This window comes from Leptonychotes weddellii, chromosome 3, assembly GCF_054177405.1.
Source record: "Leptonychotes weddellii isolate Sample4059 chromosome 3, ASM5417740v2, whole genome shotgun sequence".
In the NCBI taxonomy this organism is placed as follows: domain Eukaryota; kingdom Metazoa; phylum Chordata; class Mammalia; order Carnivora; family Phocidae; genus Leptonychotes; species Leptonychotes weddellii.
In genome coordinates, this window is record NC_138371.1 from 149,465,463 (window position 1) to 149,487,235 (window position 21,773).

At 37.8% G+C, this 21,773-nt stretch overlaps 1 protein-coding gene across 1 annotated transcript in view; it reads right to left on the minus strand.

Annotated features, from left to right (window-relative positions):
* OBI1 (ORC ubiquitin ligase 1) overlaps nt 1-20,839 on the minus strand; it is a 39,234-nt gene extending 18,395 nt beyond the window's left edge. The window contains exons 1-5 of the mRNA XM_081815085.1: nt 20,688-20,839; nt 11,029-11,164; nt 8,870-8,961; nt 5,594-5,842; nt 2,182-2,270 (exon numbers count right to left, since the gene is read on the minus strand). Coding sequence (XP_081671211.1) covers nt 2,182-2,270; nt 5,594-5,842; nt 8,870-8,961; nt 11,029-11,164; nt 20,688-20,759 — 638 coding nt within the window. The 5' untranslated portion in view covers nt 20,760-20,839. The remainder of the gene's footprint in view (nt 1-2,181; nt 2,271-5,593; nt 5,843-8,869; nt 8,962-11,028; nt 11,165-20,687) is intronic.
* Between the last annotated feature and the right edge of the window lie 934 nt (nt 20,840-21,773).

The window sequence follows — 21,773 nt, forward strand, 5'->3', positions numbered from 1 at the left end:
GAAACTAAAACTGCTGAACCTTGATCTGGGATGTCTAACCTCCAGAACCGTGAGAAAATAAATATTCAATGTTTAAGCCACTCCGTCTTAAGTATTTTGCTGTGATAGCCCAAGCTGACAATGACACTTTTCTAAATTTTTTCCTCTCTAGTATCTAAATCTTAAAGCTCTCTCCTCTGCATGATTTGTAGAATATGCGCAATTTGAAGGATACATTGGAAACTAAAGCTATGTGCATAAAAAGGATACCTTGACACCTAACCAAGTAGACAAAAGAAAAATAATTGGTTAAGGAACTTCCTAATCAAGGGAACAAAATGGAACAGATGGTTTTATTTGCTTGCATTTACTTTTACACTCTTGAAATTTCATATTTTTTCAAAACAAATAGAAGTTCTCTTCAGGTGAACCAGATCTGGGTATTTTCAGCTGTGGTCAGCTTCTCTCTGAATCCCACTAGGGTTTGGTGATGCAGAGTAAACAAAGCTATAAATCAACTGCAATGCATTTAATACCTCAATGCATTGCAAATTGATCTGGAATAGGGGTCAGTTCAAATCGTTTTTTTAAGTTAAACTGTTCCCTTCCCCTGAAGGGAAGGAATGGAAGTTAAAGATAGCAACTCCTAAAGTTATATGGGTTTCAGAAGTGTGGCTGTTTGTTAGGATAGTCAGAGGCCAGGCTTCTTCAGGTGAGATTCTTCCGTTACTTATCAGGTTGGAACCATGGATATTTAAAAACACATCCTGGTGGCTGGCATTAAATCTGAAATCTGGTGGGCAACTTTTCAAGAAATAAAAGCTACAGACAAAATAGCTTTAGTTCCATTCAGCACACTTTGGGAAATGCAGCTAATGGACAAGCATTACTATGACTGGCAAGGCGAGGTGCCAATAAATGAGAGGAGCAGAGATTCAAACCACCACATAACAGCAACATTTCCTAAGCTTATTTCACTAATTTGTCAAAGTAGAACATTATCTGAAGTGAAAGAAAAATGAGGTTGGAAAGCACAGGGGAAGGAACTATTTAAAAGTAAAAGCTATGCTTCTTTCTCTATTTTTATCTCTGCTTTGAGTAATTATGGTTTACTTCTACCATTTCGTGATACCACACTTGGTTTTACTAAACGCAGTGTTTTCTCTTTTTCATATGATAAGCAGAGAGTTACTTCTGGTAGGACAAATTTCCAGCTGCTTATGTCTGCCTTGCCTTTTTCCAGTAGGAAGAATTGAAGTCTAGTCATTACAGAAGGAAAGTGTGGAGTTCTGATATGCCACCCCTCACAGAGGGATGGAAGGCTATATTCTCTGCTTACCTTTTTTTTTCCCCTGAAGAAGAAAAACTTCAAGTGCTATCTCCCATCTTTTCTCCATCTTTAACTCTCAACTCTCAATTGTTTCTTATAATTTTAAACAAACTGTTAAACAGGGCAATACTTGTACTGTCTTACTTGGAATGGAATGAAAACTATCCCATCATAAAGGAAGAATGGGTTCACTTAATTGTATAATTAAAATTAGTCTAAAATTCAACAAATAATGCCTTAAACTCTATTTCAGATATGCTTTTTAGTATAATGGTTAATGTAATAGTGTAATGGTTCTCTCTGTAATGTAATACAGCATGGACTCTGGGACTGGACTACGTGGGTTCAAATCCTATTTCCATTACTTACTAGCTGTACAGATTGGATAAATTAACTTAATCTCCCTATGCCTCTGTCTCTTCATCTGTAAATGGAGAACACTAATAGTACATCACAGGTTGTTGTACCTGGCAAAGAGAAAGCACTATACATATGTTAACTACTATCAAGATTCTTTCAGAGAATATCTAAAGGGCATTACATTAATCGCCCTACTCTCTGTTAGTACTATTAAACAGTTACATACAAAACCAAGTGAAACTTTTCCTGTCTTAGGTCACATAAAACAATCCTCCTGCTAATCAGATAAGGAAAAAGAATAAGAATGAAATCCTTTCTTCAAAATTAGCCTTAAATGACACAAAGATTTCACCAATAACATAAGTATACACTTGACTTTTACAGGCAAGACATTGTATCTAAATCTACATGTTTCAATGAAAAGAGTCAAATGAAAAACACATACAATAATAGCAGCTTATTCTAAAACATTGACATCATCTGAAACATTGCTTTATGAGCAAAATACATACTTCTGGGGTGATCTGTTATCAACTTCAGCCTTCAGTCGTAAATTCTCCCTCACCAGGCCACCATTTTCCAATTTCAATTTTTTATTTGCCTTTAAAAAAGAGTTGAAAATAATTAAGCATGAACTAAAACAAGTGCCTTATAAAAATTATGTCATGAGCCATCTGTATTTTTTAGAGTGATATCAGAAAATTGAATACTAGAACATAGTCCTCAGAAACTTAAAATCACCACTGGGAATGACTTGTAAAACTGTGAACACAACCAAGCATTTTTAATCCATAATCCCCAAGCACTTTGCAACTCTCCTATCCAGGGAAATAAACAGCTATGTTAGTTAGCTTAGCGTCATTAAGGGACTATACTAATGGCAAATATTTTTTTTTTTCCTTTTTCACATAACTGAATATTCTAGGCATGGTAACATTATACTATATGCAATTATTTGCAAAACTAATGCTAAGAGTTAATGCTCATGAATGATGAGCTGTAAGACTGATTTTGGGTTGCTACTTAAAAATAGCTTTTTAGTGATAACAAATCTAATATAGTTAAACCACTTGCTTTCTTTCTTCACAAGGCTTTCCCAAATGCCTTGGCTCACAACTTCTGGGACTCTCAAAATTGGTCAATATTTTCTAATAAAATTCTAAGAATTCTCTTTTGATTAAAAAAATCCCAAGTATGACTTTCTTTTTGAATTGTATGATACCTAAAAATTGTCTAACAAAACATTAATTGCTAGAAAATTTAGAAGTTGAATATTGATTCTGGATAAAAAGTAGTGTGCCTCAATTTTAGAGTCTTTTTAAAAGCTATTTAAATTCCTCAGTCATGGCATTTTTTAATTCCAAAGAATAACACTCCCTAGCCTAGAAACCAATCTCACTAACTTGGCAAGAGAAATGTCTTTTGTTTGACTAGAACATTGACATTTAAAACATTTTAAAGTGAATGGGTCACGAAAACTACTGTCAACAAAAAGGCTTAAACCAAAAGACTTAAAAAGAGATTTAAAAAATTTGACCAATGTTCTTGAATAATTTCCAGAACTTCTGACTATACTGCTCATCCACCCACACACAAATACCCCAAGAGGATGACAAGAGAGGAAGGGCAAAAAACATTCTTCTGGGCACAAAGCCTAGCTAGCTCTTGTACTTAACACTCATGGAGGTTCTTTTTGGGCTCTTGAGCAGCTACTTATCCTCATGGTTGCAAACCAACCAGTACTGTGGAGGGTTAATTCTTTAAGTGACTGATAAACACTATTACTGCCCCTCTGAAGATACAAGGAAAGTCATTTACTTCCTCATACACACAGACAATGAATTAAGCTCTCAAACACAGCACCATAAGATGAGGCACTTAGTGAATGCTTTCTGATGATGATGGCAAGCTTAAATTAGAAACTCATTTGACTTCTCTTCCCCATCCCTTCCATACTGTATCACTACATTTCAAGGTCTTTCACCAGTCCTGTGGCTCTCTAATATCCTCATTATGGGCTGGCTGGTTCCTCAACTATCAGAGGTATTTTCTTTTCTTTTTTTTTTTTTAAACCATCAGAGGTATTTTCAGTTTAGGTGGCTCAAGATTACAAAGCGCAAAGTTCTACCCATTTGTTGTACCTAGGACTTCACATAACTATTTTGCATTTGTAATACTGATTGCGTAAATGATACTGATCTCATAATGGTTTCAAAACTTACCTAGTCCTGGAAACATCAGAAAACAAGTCCATTTCACTCATGCTGTGTAGTCTGAATCTTTTGTACTCCTGTATTTGATTTATAGTATGTTATTTTGTACCTCACATTCAAATTTTGCTTCCATGTTTTTTAATTCATTTGTGCCCCCATTTATTGCCTAGTACTACCTAATACCACCACTAGGTATCCAAAATGGGCTTGTTAAATATCCCAAATAATTCTGAGGTCTCAGTGTAGCTTTGGGTATTGAATTTAATATGTGACCTTTAAAAGAGCAAAGAAAAACTGTGTTTTATGTACTTTTCTTTCACATACACCCCCTACACCACTTTTACAAGCCCAGAATAATGTTTTCATACAGATCCTCATCTTCAAAGAAGTATTTATTGCCAAAAATTTAAATGAAGTTTAATAACTATAAAAGAGACCACGGAGAACTTAATGATAGCTCAAGAAGATGAAGGGAAGTTAAAGGGGACACAGTAGATTAATAAATACTGTAACTTTCCAGCTGTCTTTCCTTTTTATATCCTCTTCTTGGACAAACCAACAGGCTAATGTTGGCCTTCAATACCCAAAGAAACTACACACTTCCCCTAAACTTGTAACAAACTCAGTGTAATTCTATCTATAGTTTCTTTTTTCTCTGAAAGCACTAAGTTCCCTTCTTTCATTATGGCCTTTCCTGAGCTCAAACAACATTTATTTTATAGGCAGATATGTGAAGATGGCTTAGTATTTACATTAAGTTGCACACTGCTATGCTATTCAGCTTCACTGAGGATCTGGGTGTCAGTATGTGGTGGTAGTTCTTTAAGGAGCTCATTAATGTTTTCAAGGAGGCAGGACTCAATCATTCAACACAGTAACAATATTTTAAGTGAATACAGACAGGTTAAATGGGCGGCTGTGGACATGGATACCACAAAACCAACTCCATACAGCACAGCAGGACTCCGCTGTGGATAAACTTGAAATGAAAGCCAAAGGCTGGTCCCTCTGGCCAACAAAACTCTACAGCACTTGATTATAACAACCTGTCATACTGACGGCATGGATCTCATCTCTTTTCCTAGACTGAAAAAGCCTAGAGGTTGCCTTTTCCACCTATGCTTTATCTTGTTGGGTGAAAGGAAGAATAACTGCAAAAAATGAACCCACTTCATAAGCTACAATACTTTCTTACATGGAGTATTCCAAAGCAGCTACTCAAAGCTTCCTTGGAATTAGTCATTCAGTCTTTAACTAATTACAATCTTAAAAATCAGAGAATGGTAGTATTAGAAAAGATATGTTCCAAACCTTCCATTTTATAGGTAGAGAATTGAATACATTTGTTTTTATGCATATAGGGCAGTCACTGACATAAGCTTAAGAAAAAATTAAGGCAAACCACAAAGAGGGTAAATAGAAACACATCCTTTAAACTGATGTCACTCTTCTACAAGAAGATGCAAACTCATATAAAAGCACTACAGTCTCCAATTATGGTCACAAATGGAATGACCTGATATTTCTTGGCAGCTAATGACATTTAAGGAGAAAAAAGTTCTACTGCTTATAAATGCTCATCCAGAGATTTTTGTCCTTCCCCAAAAATTTTCTAATGAGTGAAGATAATATGGCTATTTTACTTTTGAAGGTACTTAAAATACAGAATTTTAAAAACCACAGCAGAATCTAAAAAATAACCACAACTTACTTCCTTTAACTTATCCACATCATCTTTTACTTTTTCATAGATTTCATTAGCTGTTCTAAGTTTTTTCTTCCACTCTGCTACAGTTTCTGGGTCAATTTTACTTGGATTATCTGCAACTGGATGCTTGTCTTCATTTTGGTTGCCTTGCATCAAGGTTAAAGGATCCAGAATAGTCTTGATTTGTGACTCCAAGCTAAGATTTTTACTCTTAAGATCTTCTACTTCTTTCTGCAGACAATCTATTTCATCCTGAAAAAGAATTGCATGGCCATTAGATAGACACAGATACTAAACACATATATATGCTAAACTGAAGTCAATGTGTTTTTAAATTTTATACTCAAAATTCTGTAGGTACACAGATTCATTATGCATCAGAATAGCTTTGTAGGCAGAAAGTCACATACAGCTGAAATTCTCAAAATGTATTTGACTCTGGTAAAAGCTGGCATTTCCACTGCTTTCATTTTAATTCAGCGATAGTTTGTAGTTAAAAAAATAAAAATGTTGGGGCGCCTGGGTGGTTCAGTTGGCTGAGCATCCGACTCCTGATCTTAGCTCAGCTCTTGATCTCAAGGTCATGAGTTCAAGCCCTGCACTGGGTTCCACACTGGGCACGGAACCAACTTAAAAAATAAAATAAAATAAATAAAATTAAAATAAAAATGTCAGATCTTTGATTTTATTGAAGAAAGCCAGAAAACAAGACAAGTCACGTGAATTCAACAAGGAAGTAGATTCCGCAGAAGAAAATTCTTAGGCATGTTTAATTGCTTTAGTAAGGGGAATTAAAAAGAGACGGTGTTGATCAAGGTCATAATAGTTTTGTTTGATGTTTACATTTTTGCTTCTGCATTTGAAGTAGAGTGTAACCCTATACCATGTCCTTCCACTTTCCTTCAGAATACGTGTGGTTAATTTTTAGTTTTACTTTAACTTTTCTATATTCTGGTTCTTCAATTACCACTGTGACTATTTCAAGTATTAGTTTTCCCCATCTGGAACTGCTGTCTTAAATCCAATTACTAAACATTTGGTCTAGAACTCTTTTTTGTGATACCATTTATTAATCTATAATAGATATTTCATCTTAAACTAAGATTGTTAGAAATTCTGTTGTTAGAAAATAAACTCCAAGTAGTTCAATATGCCAGTGAACTCTTAAAGGATTAATCTGATTAATACCTAAGTACGATAAATATTAAGTATGTAAGAATACATTTTAGAGTTAACAGACAGTACTATTTATTACTTTAAATTACAGTACATGTCAAGTTCAATTGTGTTTTAAAATAAGAAAGTAAGTTTTTTGTTGGAATTAATACATTAATAAACAAATATGAATTGGAAAACATATATGAATGAACATTTATGCAGTCATTTATTTATGCCCCACTTTATTTCAAAATATTTTTGAGGCAACTGAAGCAGTTTCCATGTTATACTTTAACTTAAAAATATTCTGTGTTAAAATAAGAGATTAATAACATCCCCTCTTTAGTCAACATAAAATAACAACTGGGTTTAATGGTTACTATTCAAAACCATGCATATTCCAGGGGTGCCTGGGTGGCTCAGTCCCTTAAGCATCTGCCTTCAGCTTGGGTCATGACCCCAAGGTCCTAGGATTGAGCCCTGCATTGGGCTCCCTGATGAGCAGGGAGCCTGCTTCTCCCTCTCCCACTTCCCCTGCTTATGCGTACTCTCTCTCTCTGTCAAATAAATGAATAAAACCTTAAAAAAAAAAAACCCAAAACATACATATTCCATTAGCATGAAGCTAATTTGGAAAATTTCCATCACCATATTAAATCACCTTCCCAAGAAAGAAAACTACTGCATGATCTCACTTATATGAGGTATCTAAAAAAAACTGGATATATATAAGCAGAGAGTTAAACAGTGGTTACCCAGGGTGGGGAGGTAGGGGAAATGTAGAGTTGGGAGAAAGGAGATGGGTCAATATGTACAATGTTGTAGTTATGTAGGATAAATAAGTCTAGAGCTCTCATGTAGAGCATGATGACTATAGTTAATACTGTACTGAATACTGGAATTTGCTAGCAGAGTAGATTTCAGGTACTCTCACCACAAAAATAAAAGTACATGAGGAGATGGCTATGTTAGTTAGCTAGCACAATCATTCGTTAGCACAATCATTCACTATGGATATGTATATCAAAACATCATGTTGTGGGCACATAAATATATACAATTTTTAAATTTTACTATTTGAGATAGAGACAGAGAAAGAGCTTGAGCACGAGCGGGGAGGAGGGGAGGAGGGGCAGAGGGAGAAGGACAAGCAGACTCCCCACTGAGCGGGGAGACCTACATGGAGCTCCATCCCAAGACCCTGAGCCTATGAAGTCAAACACTTAATCAACTGAGCCCCCCAGGTTCCCCAAATATACACAATTTTTATTAAAAACAAAACCAAAAATAACCTCACTGGTTAACATGCAAAAAAAAAAAAAAAAAAAGAAAAAAGCATATTTCACACCAAAATCTCTTTGCTGGTAGTTGACATAGGTATATTTATTTTACGAAAACTAATCAGGCATAGAATTATCAGGGAATTTATAGACAAACAAAACGGAATGAAAGTTACAGTCACTGTTTACCAGAGCATTCATAATGCCCTGTGGGGGCTGGAAGGCTGACTTTCACAAGAGGGTTTCTTTTCTCTCCCAACTTGAGGAGCAAATACTTACAAAATGATGTGTCTGTTGAGGACAAATTTGAAATTAAAAAAAGGAAAAAAAATGCTTATATTTGTTCCTGTCTTCTATTTGAAATAGAAAAGGGAAAAAGAAAAAAAATTTATCAAATAAGATATTAAATAGGCTCCATACCTAACATGGGGCTTGAACTCCCGACCCTGTGGATCAAGCGTCACATACTCTACTGAGCCAGCCAGGCGCCCCTCAAATAAGATTTTTTTTAAGATTTTAATTATTTATTTGACAGAGAGAGACACAGCAAGAGAGGGAACACAAGCAGGGGAAGCGGCAGAGGGAGAGGGAGAAGCAGGCTTTCTGCCTAGCAGGGAGCCTGATGCGGGGCTTGATCCCAGGGTCCTGGGATCATGACCTGAGCCGAAGGCAGACGCTTAACGACTGAGCCACCCAGACGCCCCCAAATAAGATATTTTTAAAATAGCATTTAAAATAAGATTTCATTGGATGTTTACTCTAAGAAGTCCAGAGACTGAGATAGCTCAGTTTTAGCTTGAATTCAGTGTTGTCCTCATTTTAAATTATAATTATTATTTACCTCATACTCTTTGTGGAGTAACTCAAGTCTAGTTTTCCGAAGGTGCTTCCTGACTGTATGGCTTAGCATAGGTTCACTTTCACTTGTTCCTCCTACAAGGGGAAAAAAAAAATCTAACTTTTATTCTGATTTAGGCAGTATAAAAACAAAGATAAACGGTTTTCTTATTGTCTTATATACTTCTCCAGCTTAATTTCTACCCTTTCCCTTATATACACACTTGGGGCTACCACCTAGGCCTTTTCTCTATCTCAATCTAGAGAAAAGGTAAGTATCAAATAACACCATAATACCTTCAGTAAAATATCATGGGTGTTTACTTACCTTTGTATCTTATTATAATAAACTCAATGAAGGCAAAGGCTGTATTTTGTTAATTATCACATTTGGACTACTGCAAAGTTTGAATACCAGACAACAGTTAAGTGGTAATAAAACTAATGTTTATATTTATATTTAACCAATTAATACATCATCCATATTATCAATTTAAATTTCACATAAATAATTATCTAATATGTTTATCTATCTCTATATATGCGTTCATATTATGATATATATATTATTATAACCAAAATATTCAAACATACCTAGTTACTGGTAACACAAATGAAAAGATTAACGCATCTTTTAACTGAATCTAACAACCCAGTTACGATGGATTATGAATCACAGCATTAACTGTATGCCCGTAACGCGATACAAATACACTCAAAATGATTTCTTTCTGAGAGCTCGTCAACTATGCTGTGGTTACTTTCTTTGTACTTCTTAGTATCATGACAGCAAAGGCATTTTACAGATGTTCTTTTTCAGGACATTCTATCCAAATACAAGGATGAGTGAACTATTTTACTTGAGTGAATTTATGAAATATCACTTAGATATGAAGGCAGGAGAAGGTATGTGAAGAGAAGCTGGGGAAAACACATTCAAATTATTTTAATCATCAAAGTTCACAACAGAAAAATATTCCTCTACCAGATTTCACCCAAGTACCAAGAAAGAAACCTTGGAATAATCTCTGATTCCTCCTTTGGATTTCTTAGTTCCAAAGTCCTACTAGTTCTTCTTTTGTTCTGGTATTTATCTTCCTTTCCATTTCCACTGTAAAAATCTTACTAAGTCCATTTTCCCTAAGTTGGGATTATTACAATGACTTCTTACATTTTCTGAAATGTGTTTTCTCTACATAGCCAATGATAGATTCACTTTCAATTTTTCGTAAAGCAAGAAACAAGTAAAAATCATTTTAATTTCTGCAATCTAAGAATGATAACTTAATATGAGCAGAATAAAATCCAAACACTAAAAACGCTCTTTAAATGTTTAATTTTTCAAGGATCTTCTAGTTCAAGTTTTATCTCCCTTTTACCCACACTGGTATTGCACTGAATGTTCTTTTTTATCCTTAAACCAGACTCACATTCCCCCTTAACTGGGCTACAGCCTCCTACCTGACATACTCACATTGTGTCTCTCCCCTTCAACCCAACTCACATATCATTCCTCAAGCACATTTTGGATCTTGCCACTCCCTTGTTCAAAACCATCAGCTTACTCTACTCTTCTTTTCACCCACAGAGCAAGTCCCTGAATTAGTTTATTACTCAAGATTCTCTGCACTAAAGTCTCAATTTATACTTTCAGTCTTATTTCAGTAGTCAGACCAAACTTAACTACTGATCATTTCTAACAACATGCTTTGTGTTTTCCTACTTCTAATCCTTAGTTCATGCTATTCTCTCTGTATGAAATGCCCTCCCTAATCTTTACCAGTTGAAATTTTATCCATTCTTAAATCTCTTAAGGCCACGTGCTTTATGAAGCCTTTCTTGATATTCCCAGCTGAACTTCCTTGCCTGAACTCTATGGGCCTCTTTGACCTTTAACACCTGCTGCTTTAAACCATTAATACTTTGGTCCACATGCACAGCCTCTTACCATAATGTTAGTTCCACAAAGCTCTAAGATTTCTCATAGTGGCTTGTGCCACTCATGTATTCACTTACAGATTATACAAATGACCAATCCATCCAGTATGACAGTGGCAAAATGGCATCAGTGAAAATTGTCTATTTTAGTCTTTCTCCAAATATACACTATTTATAGAGATTGTTTCAAATCTGTTTTTATGTGTTTATAAAATAGGCCCTTACCAATAATCTCTTTGCAAGGATTTTCAGGCGTGATGGGGACTCTGCAAGCTGGACACTGGCTATTATTCTTCAACCACAAATCGATACAAATTGAACAAAATACATGGTTGTTGATGCATATGACAGGCTGGCGTACCTTTGAAAAAAGAAACACTACTTTTAGTACAGGGCAATAGTCATAACTGGGAGAATCCCAATAAGTTTAGTTTAGAGCAAACAAATAGTTTCTCTAGAGTACAGCAGAGTAGGTGCTTTAAGAGGAAATTATTCAGGATTTATAAAAACACTGGTTTATAATTTAAACAGCAAACAATGCTGACAGAAATACTAACATGCACTAAATATAAAAATATTTGACTCCGGGCGCCTGGGTGGCTCAGTTGGTTAAGCAACTGCCTTCGGCTCAGGTCATGATCCTGGAGTCCCAGGATCGAGTCCCGCATCGGGCTCCCTGCTTGGCAGGGAGTCTGCTTCTCCCTCTGACCCTCGTCCCTCTCATGCTCTCTGTCTCATTCTCTCTCTCTCTCAAATAAATAAAATCTTTAAAAAAAAAAAATATTTGACTCCATTTATACAATATGCACAAATACTAATACTTTACATTTCTATAGTCTTATATTTTACAAAGGGCTTTCACATGTACTTTCTCTGTGTTTTTGTTTTGTTTTAAATAGTCCTGTGAGGTAAACACAGTTAAATATACCTCACAAATAAGGAAACCAAATTGTGAAGAAATGAGGTGGCTCGGTCAGGATTAACTAGGTGTTCTGAGTGTGTGTCGCTGTTTTAAAAGACAGAAAATAGAAGAAAGAAGTTACGTTAATTTTCTACCTGATGTTATGTTTGTTTACACATTTAATGTCTATCTCTCCTATTAGAAAGGAAGCTGCATGAGAACAAGAACTTCCCTCATTTCATTCATTCCTAAATTTCTGATGCCTAGAAGACAGCCTAGTACACAGTAGGTACTCAATAAAAACTCGCTGGATTAGTAATTGCTATTAAGACAGTATTTAACATTAATTGGGGAACTGCCAGAGGGAACAATAACTTAATATTCTTCAAGTAGCAAAAATTTTTAAATAAAAACCAAAATAACATGGAAATGCTTAGGCTTTCTCTTGATCCACAAGGTAATGTTACTGTGGGACTCAAAATACTTTATAGCATTTTCAATAGTTTCCTGTTCTAATAATAATAAAAATACCATTTTAGAGTCCTTCTACACTAGAGATCAGAAGATTAAGAGAAAACAGAGAAAGTAGAGGGAGGAGAAGAGAGGAGAAGAGAGAAGAGAGAAGAGAGGAGAGGAGAGGAAAAAGAATGAGCCTGATAGGGAAAGAGAAATGACTATGGGATTAAATTACATGGAAGTCATTGTGATCTGTTACTGACAAGCGCTGCTTCAGTAAATGGTAAGAATGGAAACTTGACTGAAGGTTGAGAGAGACAGGGAAAGGTTAAGTGACAACAGAGAATATAGACAATTCCTTCATGGTTTGCTGTGAAGGAGTGAGCATAAGAATTAAGACCATGGTAAGAGATGCCAATGAGAATGATACAGTAAAGAGGGGATATTAACGATGGAGGAAGAAGAGGAGGGATCAGAGCTATAGGCAGCAAAGTCCCTAAGAAGTCAAGAGGGAATGAAATCCAAAGCACAAAGCAAAGGTTTTGGCTTTTATGGGATTGAGGATCTGTCTTTCATTGTAACAAAAGGGAAGGCCAAGGGTGTGAGAACAAATGCAAAGGGGTTAGAAGATGTGTTGATGGAAAAATGAGAGAACTCATGTTGTAACTGTTCCAATTGCTTATATTTTAATCATTAAATATGAGGTGAGGTTACCAGCCGAAAGTGAGATGTGGGTAGGGATATCAACTTGAGAAAACAGAATAAAGCAGTATTTTTTTTTTTTTGCTCATTTAAAGCAAAAATTTATTATTCTTTCCCATGATTCTGAGGGTTGACTGAGCTCAGCTGCGTAGTTCTTTTATTAAAGCAGTATTTTGAAAAGGGAGAAAGTAAATTTACTAGTAATTTACATATAGCAGGATTGCCAAACATTGCTGAGTTCCTATTTGAGATGTGTAATTTTTACTATAAACAAAAACCAATTAACACAGGTGTTTATTTTTCTTACCAATTTTTACCTGTTCAGTTTCAGGCAGGAAGCAAGTAAGTAGATGGGTTTACCCAGAGTTGGATTTGTGCCAAGAAAGAGAGAGACAAGGGACCGATGATAATAAATGACCATGGTTAACAAGGGACATGAGTATATGAATGGTAATGATGACGGTGAAAAAGTGATATTCATAGAGTCAACGAATTGGTCTTGATAAGGCTGAAGTAATGCTGGAGAGTAGGTATGATGAAAAGAGGATCAGAGTGAGATGCTTATATTCAAAATACCGGAGGTGGTACAGCTGCTTTCTTTAATTTTTTTTTTTCCTGGGCCATCTTATCTGGCATAGTTCTATTTTCTCTCTTAATCTCATGTATCACATGATGTTAACATCTTTTCTATGACAACTCCTGAGAATCCTCTTGTAACTGGGCCTCAGTAAGTGGCAGAGCTTAGGTTTTGAGAGACAAACCTGGGGCTAAATCCAGCTCTGCCACTTGAGCTGTTTGACCTTGGGTAAGCCCTTTAGTTACAATGAGCATAGGTTTCTGTCTCTGAAGATAATGGCTTAACTTATTATACTTTTCATCCAGGCATTAAGATATAATAATGTAAAGATATAAACATAGAGGGTTCCAGATAGCAATCCCTCAAAAAAAGAAAAAAAGAGAAAGAAAAGAAAAGGTAACAGTATTACTGTATCTGTGCCTCGGAGCCAACTCCATGTAAGATCTTGTAGCTGCCTCAATCATAACATGTCCAAACCCAAACTTGGCCTCCTCCACACATTTGCTCCTCCTCCTGCACTCCTTCTTATCTAAGTTAATGGCACCACCACCTCATTACTTGAAGTAAAATACTCAGAGCTGTCTGTCTCACCCTTTTCACTTAGTCTCACCATCCAGTTGGTCATCAAATCCTGGTATCATATATCAAGTCTAAGTGGCCAGAGATTTTAAGATGCACCAATATTTTCTGTACCACTAAGAAAAAAGTATGAAAAATGCTGCTAATTACAACTGTAAGATGCCATCACTTGATACAGCCAGGTTTCAAAAAAGTTATAGTGTGAAAAAATTATATCCTAGAATTGTCAAAATTTGGCAAATCTACCTTAAAATGTTTTTTGCTTTGTTTTACTTTTACCTATCATCTATCCCTTCTTTTCCATCTTCACCTCAATAATGAGTTCAGGCTCTCATTCTTTTACCCATGGACCTATTGCAATGACCTCCTCCCACCCAAGCTTCCTGGCTTCCAAATATTCACTTCTGTCCACCTTTTTTTTTTTTTTTAAAAGATTTTTTACTTACTTGTCCGAGAGAGCGCGCGAGCGTGAGTGCGCACGCACACAAAAGCAGGGGGAGGGGCAGAGGGAGAGGGAGAAGCAGGCTCCCCGCTGAGCAAGGAGCCTGAAGCAGGACCCTGGGATCATGACCTGAGCCAAAGACAGATTGTGCTCTCATTTCTTAGTTTGATATAACCTGCTGGTCTCCAGCTTCCCCAATCAAAATAGAGTCCCTTCCACCTTTTAAGACGAAAATCAAATGCTACCTCTCTCTTCTGCAAGGCCTTCATTAATCCTTTTTAAAATTAACTGGGTCTTTGTCTGATTTTCATAAGGGTACTCCTTATGCATTGATTTAATGTTCATTTCTTTCTGTACTGTACTTAGAAAGTTGTTTACATCCTGCTTCCCAATTAGATTTCAGCCTCCTTAGGGTCAGGGGATGGGCATGCTCATCTTTGTATCCACCTACAGCACCTGATATAATGCCTTGCACACTCTAAGATTAATAAAACTGAATTCTGATGTATTAAAAAAAGGCTGAAATCATGTTCCTAAAAGTGTCTCAAGAAGCAAAAGGTCAATGGCCACTAACTGTGTAAAAGCAAAAGTTTAACCTTCCCATTTAATATGCCAAATTCTTTAGAAGAACAATCACAGGCAGACTACTTAGCTCTCTCTGCTAAGACCACTGGCAATGCCACCCACAGGAGAATCATTTTCACTGTTTGATACATGGTATTGTCACTGTCATTGTGTTGGAGTTTTGAAAGAGTTGACTAATTCATTTCTTTGGAGCAAGTACTTATCCGATGATGATTTCTAAACAATGGTTTAAATTTGGCTTAGGAGAAGCGAGATCTATAAATAAATAACTACTAAAACAAACGACTTGTTATTTATTTGACTGTAACCTACAGGAGCAAAATACAAAGAATCTAGCCCTCCCTCAATTCCTGTCCACCCCTCTTCCTCTACCCAGATCCTGGTATATACAATACCTAAACACACACATAATTTTCCTTAATATAATCTTACTAAGATATGGAAATAGTCATAAGTTGCCTGTTATTAGACTTTATATCCAATTTACTCTCAAATGAGATCTGTGGCAATAAAACAGTATTCTTACAAAATAAAAATGCAAGACGACAACAGCAAGTGACATGTACAATGCCAAACTCATCTGGAGTAAGCATGTCAAAATGATATTCTAGGGTAATACACCTTGAGGCTGGGGAGGAAGAGGAGAGAGATAAGAGAGAGCAAGGTATAAAAAGTGGGCTCTTATCACTGGAATGGGCCTGAGGGGGACAGTCCTAGGTGCAGAAAGATTAACCCTAAATCTGTAATTCTACTGCATAGTTTTCATTTCTTTTATTTGAAGATGTTTGGTTTTTTTTAAAGATTTTATTTATTTACTTATTTTTTTGACAGAGAGAGATACAGCAAGAGAGGGAACACAAACAAGGGCAGTGGGAGAGGGAGAAGCAGGCTTCCCGCTGAGCAGGGAGCCTGATGCAGGACTACTGGTATTTTGGACTGAGGAACTTTTTGTTGTAGGGAGCTCTCCTGTATATTGTAGAATGTTTAGCTAGCAGCATCCCTGGGCTCTACCCACTAGACATAACTAGCACACCCCTGGAGACAATCAGAAACATCTCTAGGCATTGCCAAATATCCCTGGGGGATGAAATCCATCCCACCCCTTTGAGAACCACTGGTCTAGGATATTCACATGAATTTCCCAAATAACCTAATGGCCCTGGTAGTATCAAATTCATTTTCAGCTGTGGAAACTGAGACTCAAGGAAATAATAATACAGGTTATAAGTGGCAGAACCAGTATTTAACCATCATTCAATGTGACTCAGCTGCAAATTGAGTGCTCTTTCAACTAAGAAATAGATTTTTCTTCCTTAGGGCAGAGTTAGTAAACAATAGTCTGAGAGTAAGAAATAGAGGGCACATGCCTGAAAGAAGCAAAAGATTAGGATCAAGACTTTGGGATCAGTAGGGGCTACAGAAAAGGGGCACTGATGGAGGTGATGGGAGGGAAAGACAACCAACAGGCCTGGCAATCACACTTAAAGTCAACTCCTCTGTCTCTTATCACCTTTGTTAGAGACTAGAGCTAATCTCTCTTCAAAGAATATTCTTTCTTGCACCTACGTCAACATTTTATGGGCTTCATGAGACAAGACCTAGAAAGACTGAAAAAGAAGCCTGAGGTATAGAAATGATGCTAATAGCTCCCCTACCATCACCAACTTTGGGAATTTGGAAACTTTTCAAAAATAAAATTTCTGGATTGTTCTTGTTATGTTTCAAGAAATCTTTGGCTCTGGACCAAAATTTCAGTCCTAGAACTTTAAAACTGTGTTATCCTGAGAATAAGTTGCTTAATGCCTATTGGTCCGGGTCCCCATTTCTGTCCAGGTAAAAGGAAAAGTAATACATTTTTGCCTCCCCTACCTTTATCCCTACTTAGAATGCTTTCAGGAATCTTATTTGTTTAGTACATATGCTAGCTATTACATACCAACCTTAAAATTATTAGGATATAACAACACTTTTTTTTAGTGAATTTTTTGTTATGCTCTAAGTATGTTAAAAAAACCCACAATATTATTATACATTTTTTGAAGTGTCTGCATTCTTTAAACTTAATTTGGAAAAGAGAAAAATGGTAGTCCATATGGCTTTTTTCAAAGCAAATTACTTGTGATAGTTATGTACAAGGCTGGTTCTTAAATCCACTCTTGGGAACTGAGAGGCAATCAGGACTCAAATGTGGGCTCAGTGTACTGCGGCTGATAACATGCTGGCCAATCAACAGCCTCTGATGAACACTGATGAATGAATTTAGTCAACCTAGAATGAGGACTCTAAGTTGCATAAAGCTTTGTACCTAGCCTTACCTTGTCAACATTTTTAATCAACAATATGGGTGGAAAGCAAGGCAAGAAGTCCTCCCTGGAAAAAAAAAAAAAAAAAGGATTCTTCCTCTAGTACTCTAAGCTGGAAACAGTCCACCCTATTACTGGACTCTACAAGAAACAGACACCCCACACCCTAAGGAAGCTGATTTCATCTCAGATTATTTCAGCCAGAGAGCGTGCCATTACATAAGTACAAATCTCAATATCGTAGAGCTACATAAAGCTTGATTCCCTTCCAGATGAAAAAAAGTTTATATTTAAAGATTCAATAACGGGCGCCTGGGTGGCTCAGTTGGTTAAGCGACTGCCTTCGGCTCAGGTCATGATCCTGGAGTCCCTGGATCGAGTCCCGCATCAGGCTCCCTGCTTGGCAGGGAGTCTGCTTCTCCCTCTGACCCTCCCCCCTCTCATGTGCTTTCTCTCTCTCTCATTCTCTCTCTCTCAAATAAATAAAATCTTAAAAAAAAAAAAAGACTGAGGTAGAGACAGGCAGAAAATGCAAAATGTCTAAACTGTCCAATTTTAAGTACATTTGTATCAAAAAAACAAAGTATTGACAATGTGCGTACTTAGGCTACCTCCACTAGTTCTTTACCTTTCCATTCTTCCCCATCCCAATCAGCATCTATATTATCCATTTAGATTTAAGGTCTCTCCTACCCGAACCTTCTCTTTTAAAGTAATATGCTTTTTTTTTTTTTTTACAGTGACCTTTCAGGGGGTAATGGCCCCTAATTCTGTTGAACAAGCAAAAGAAAAGGATCTTGCAGATGGTGAGATTTGGGGACAAATAATGAGGTTGGCAAAAGAATGGTTATCTGGGAGAGGGCTAGGCAAAAAGGACCTTAAAGGTAGATCTCAGAGTTGGCCAGAGATGCTGTGTCCGGGAGGTGGAAGTAACAATGGGAACATGGTACCTACTACCCCAGGTTATGCTATCTCCAGTATCCCACAAATACCAGTATGTGGGGAGGGTAAATGGTCCAAGCAGATCAGATTTGCTTTAACTATACAAAAGGCAAGAGTTATATGAAACCAGTTAAAACCTCTGGACGTCCTGTGGCAATTTCTAGAACAAACTCACTCCGTTGGGAAAGCAAATCTTCATCAAGTAAGTGCACTGCCTCAGAAAGCCACCGGAAAGAACAAGTTACTTGAAAGGCTGGTGTGCTCATAGGAGGGCCTGTCTCAGCACCCACACTAAAGGTAAACATTTATTGAATATTATTCTGTCCCAGACCTTATGCTAAGCACTACATATGAATTACTTGATTTAATCATCCCAAAATGCAAGGAAGGATGTTGCTACTACTACTATTCCCATCTTACAGATAAGGAAACTGCTCTGAAAGAGGTTAAGTAACTTGTATGAGGTCATATAACTAGTAAATGGAAGAAGCTAGAACTCATGCAGTCTGAACATAGAACTCAGGCCTCAACCACCACACCTTTGTGCCTTCCTAGTAGAAAAAGATGACAGTTTACAAATCGTTAATTTTTTATTAGCAGATTTCATTTTAGAACACAGCCAACAAATACAGGAAAAAAAGAGAGAGAGAAAGTGAGGGAGGGAGGGAAGGAGACCCCCAAGAGTGTCTGCTCACGTCAGTTTTTAGGAACTAATCTACTGAAGACACAAATGATAACGATAGAGGTTCAAACCAGAGACTATAAGCCTTAGTTCTCTTATGTTTAAAAAAAAAAAAAATGGGGCAACCAGCCTATCTCACAGCACTGGTGAGAGGAGTAAATGAAGTAATTAAATACATACAAAAGCATTCTGTAATCTTCAAAGCACTATCCTCTACTAGAATCATTTTTGTTACACACAGAAAGCATAGGTATGGAAAATCAACCAGGCAGAACACATTTTCAACACAACTGCAAAAGGGCCTATTAACTAATGGAAACAGATATAATGCATACAACTAAGACCAAGTGGAAATTATTTCCCAAGGTATCTTTATCAGCTTTTAATGCTATTGCTGGGAGTATATTCACTCAGAATTTAACATACACTTGTGGGAACTTCATGTCAGAAACCACGTAGAAGAGCAAACACAAACATCTCCTCCTCCCAGCTATGTAAGTAGGCAGTGGCAGCAAATGCCAGCTCAAATACCACCCTCCATGCAGCCATCCTTGATCTCTCCAGTCAGAATTGATCAAGCCATCCCCTATATACTCTCACAGCACATTTGCTATTTCCTTGGCATTTCATTCTGAGGGATATCAAGTTATCAGTTGCTTCCAAGCCTGACTTCCTACTTCTTGAACTCAGTAAATTCACACAGAACCCCAAACACCTAAGGCAAATGATCGTGTTGGCTGGCACTCAAATGTTTGCTCTCTGAAGTTTGTATGTCTCAATTCTAAATATGCGGCTGTAGTTTCAGTCTGCATTTCAGGGTAAATACAGACACACCACAAACGTAAAAACAATTCAGGGTGGAGAAAAATCTGATTGTTCATGCATAGTATCTTCTCCTCTTCTTGATCTATGCGTTAAAGAAATGCTCTTTTAAACACCGAATGGGAGGCACAAACGGAAACTAAAGAGCAGACAAATGCTTTAGAACCTTCAAAATTCCGTTTCTAATTCAGAACTACTCTCTCCTACCTCATTTCACAAACACATTAGGCACCTTTTGCAACACAAAGAGAGGGTATTCTATCTCCTCGCCGATCCGTTCCTGGAATAAAAGACCATGCCTTTCATTTTTAAACATCACTTAAGGGCGGGTACTATCTACTTTTCCAATTTCGAACCCAGAGCAAAGGACACGGCTGGGTTAAGCAAAGGAAAGGAGGTTGGAAATGGAAAAGACTCCCCAACTAGCACTGCAGGCAGGCCCAAGGACAGAAACACTAAACTTGTGTAGGGGACGAAGGAATCTTAGGCAAGGCTCCCAGGAAACGTGCTTCAATGGGCTTCACCACACGCCACACGGGTGGCACAGGGGCGTAAAATACTGTTGAGATTCCTTTCTGACGAGGCCTCCTTCGACGCCGGAGTCGGCCGGGTGAGGCCGCCGGCGGAGGCAGAACCGCCTGGCCGCCCTCCCTTCAGACCCCAGGCCGCTGTCATCCTCCTCCAAAAGGCACACAGATGAACCCAGTAATCACTACGCGATCCCGTCCCCCAGGACGCGGCCTCCCATTGCCTGAGGAGAACGCGGGTTAGCGTCTGCACCCATCTCGGCGCCTCACGCCCCGTCCCCGCCACACACGGAGACCGCCCTCGGCTCCGGAGGGCCACTTCATACCCGACCCTGTTTCGTAGAAGTGCCCAGAATCACCCATTACCTTCCCCAAGCAAATGTGGCACGTGATGGGCAGAGTGAGCGACAATGTAACGTTCTGCACGGTCTGAGCCATGGCAGCGTTCAGAATCCCGCCAACACGGAAGTCCCGCCGACGGCGGCTCCTCGCCGCGTCTGGGGCCGCGCGAGACCGGCTACGGCAGCCCGGCAGGGCCACAGCCCGCCGGGAGAGGAAACGAAAACGCGCTTTCGAAACGCGCGGTCACCACGACTTTTTTTCCTTCCTTCCTCCCTCCCTCCCTCCCTTCCTTCCTTTCATTAAAAAAAAAAAAAAAAAAAATTCCCGTGTTGGGGAGCTGCAATATTCTTGAGAATAAGAAGGAAGGCAGTATACTACAGGCATCGATGGAGGATCCTGAAAGTTTAAATGAAAAAGTGCGGGGCCGAGAGGAAGATGGGGAAGGTGATTTTAAATGCCTTACTCTTTCCCAGAGGGTGGAGGGGGAATTTTCCGCCTAAAAATTAAACCCTACACAGTCTGCAAACACATGGCGCTGTCAAAACAGGAAGAGAAAAGATGCTATCTATGCATTTTAATTTTTCAAAACAACTTTCTGCCGCTCTCAGGTCTTTTTCCATTCTGAAATGATGTAATGTCACTTAAAAGCAACAGTGATTGTCTTTTGATCTGTTTCCGAGGCAGGTTACATTCTATCGCAACTTTCCCTGAAGACATTCCTTTCGTTGGCCCTTCTGTGGTTTCTAACAGAGACTTAAGGGTCCGAGCCACGGACTCTGATTTACACCCACCAGTGAGAAAGCTGCAGATAGTGCCAGTCGTCCACACTCCCGGAAAGCACTTGCACAAGCGTTTAAAGCCTTCATTTCAGGTGCGTGTTGGGTAAGATATGTATCATTGTGCTGTAGAACTCGGAAGGACAGTGTGTGAGGTTCTAAGTCAGTATTTCCTACCAGTGAAAAAGAAAAACTAAAAGTTCCTACATGAATCTTGAATATAACAGATTTGGAATTTAACAGCAACTAACTTTAAGTGAGAAAGAGCCAATGTAATTAATTTATGCAAACAAATACAAGTTGTCAGTAGGGAGTTTTAGAAACAAAACCAATG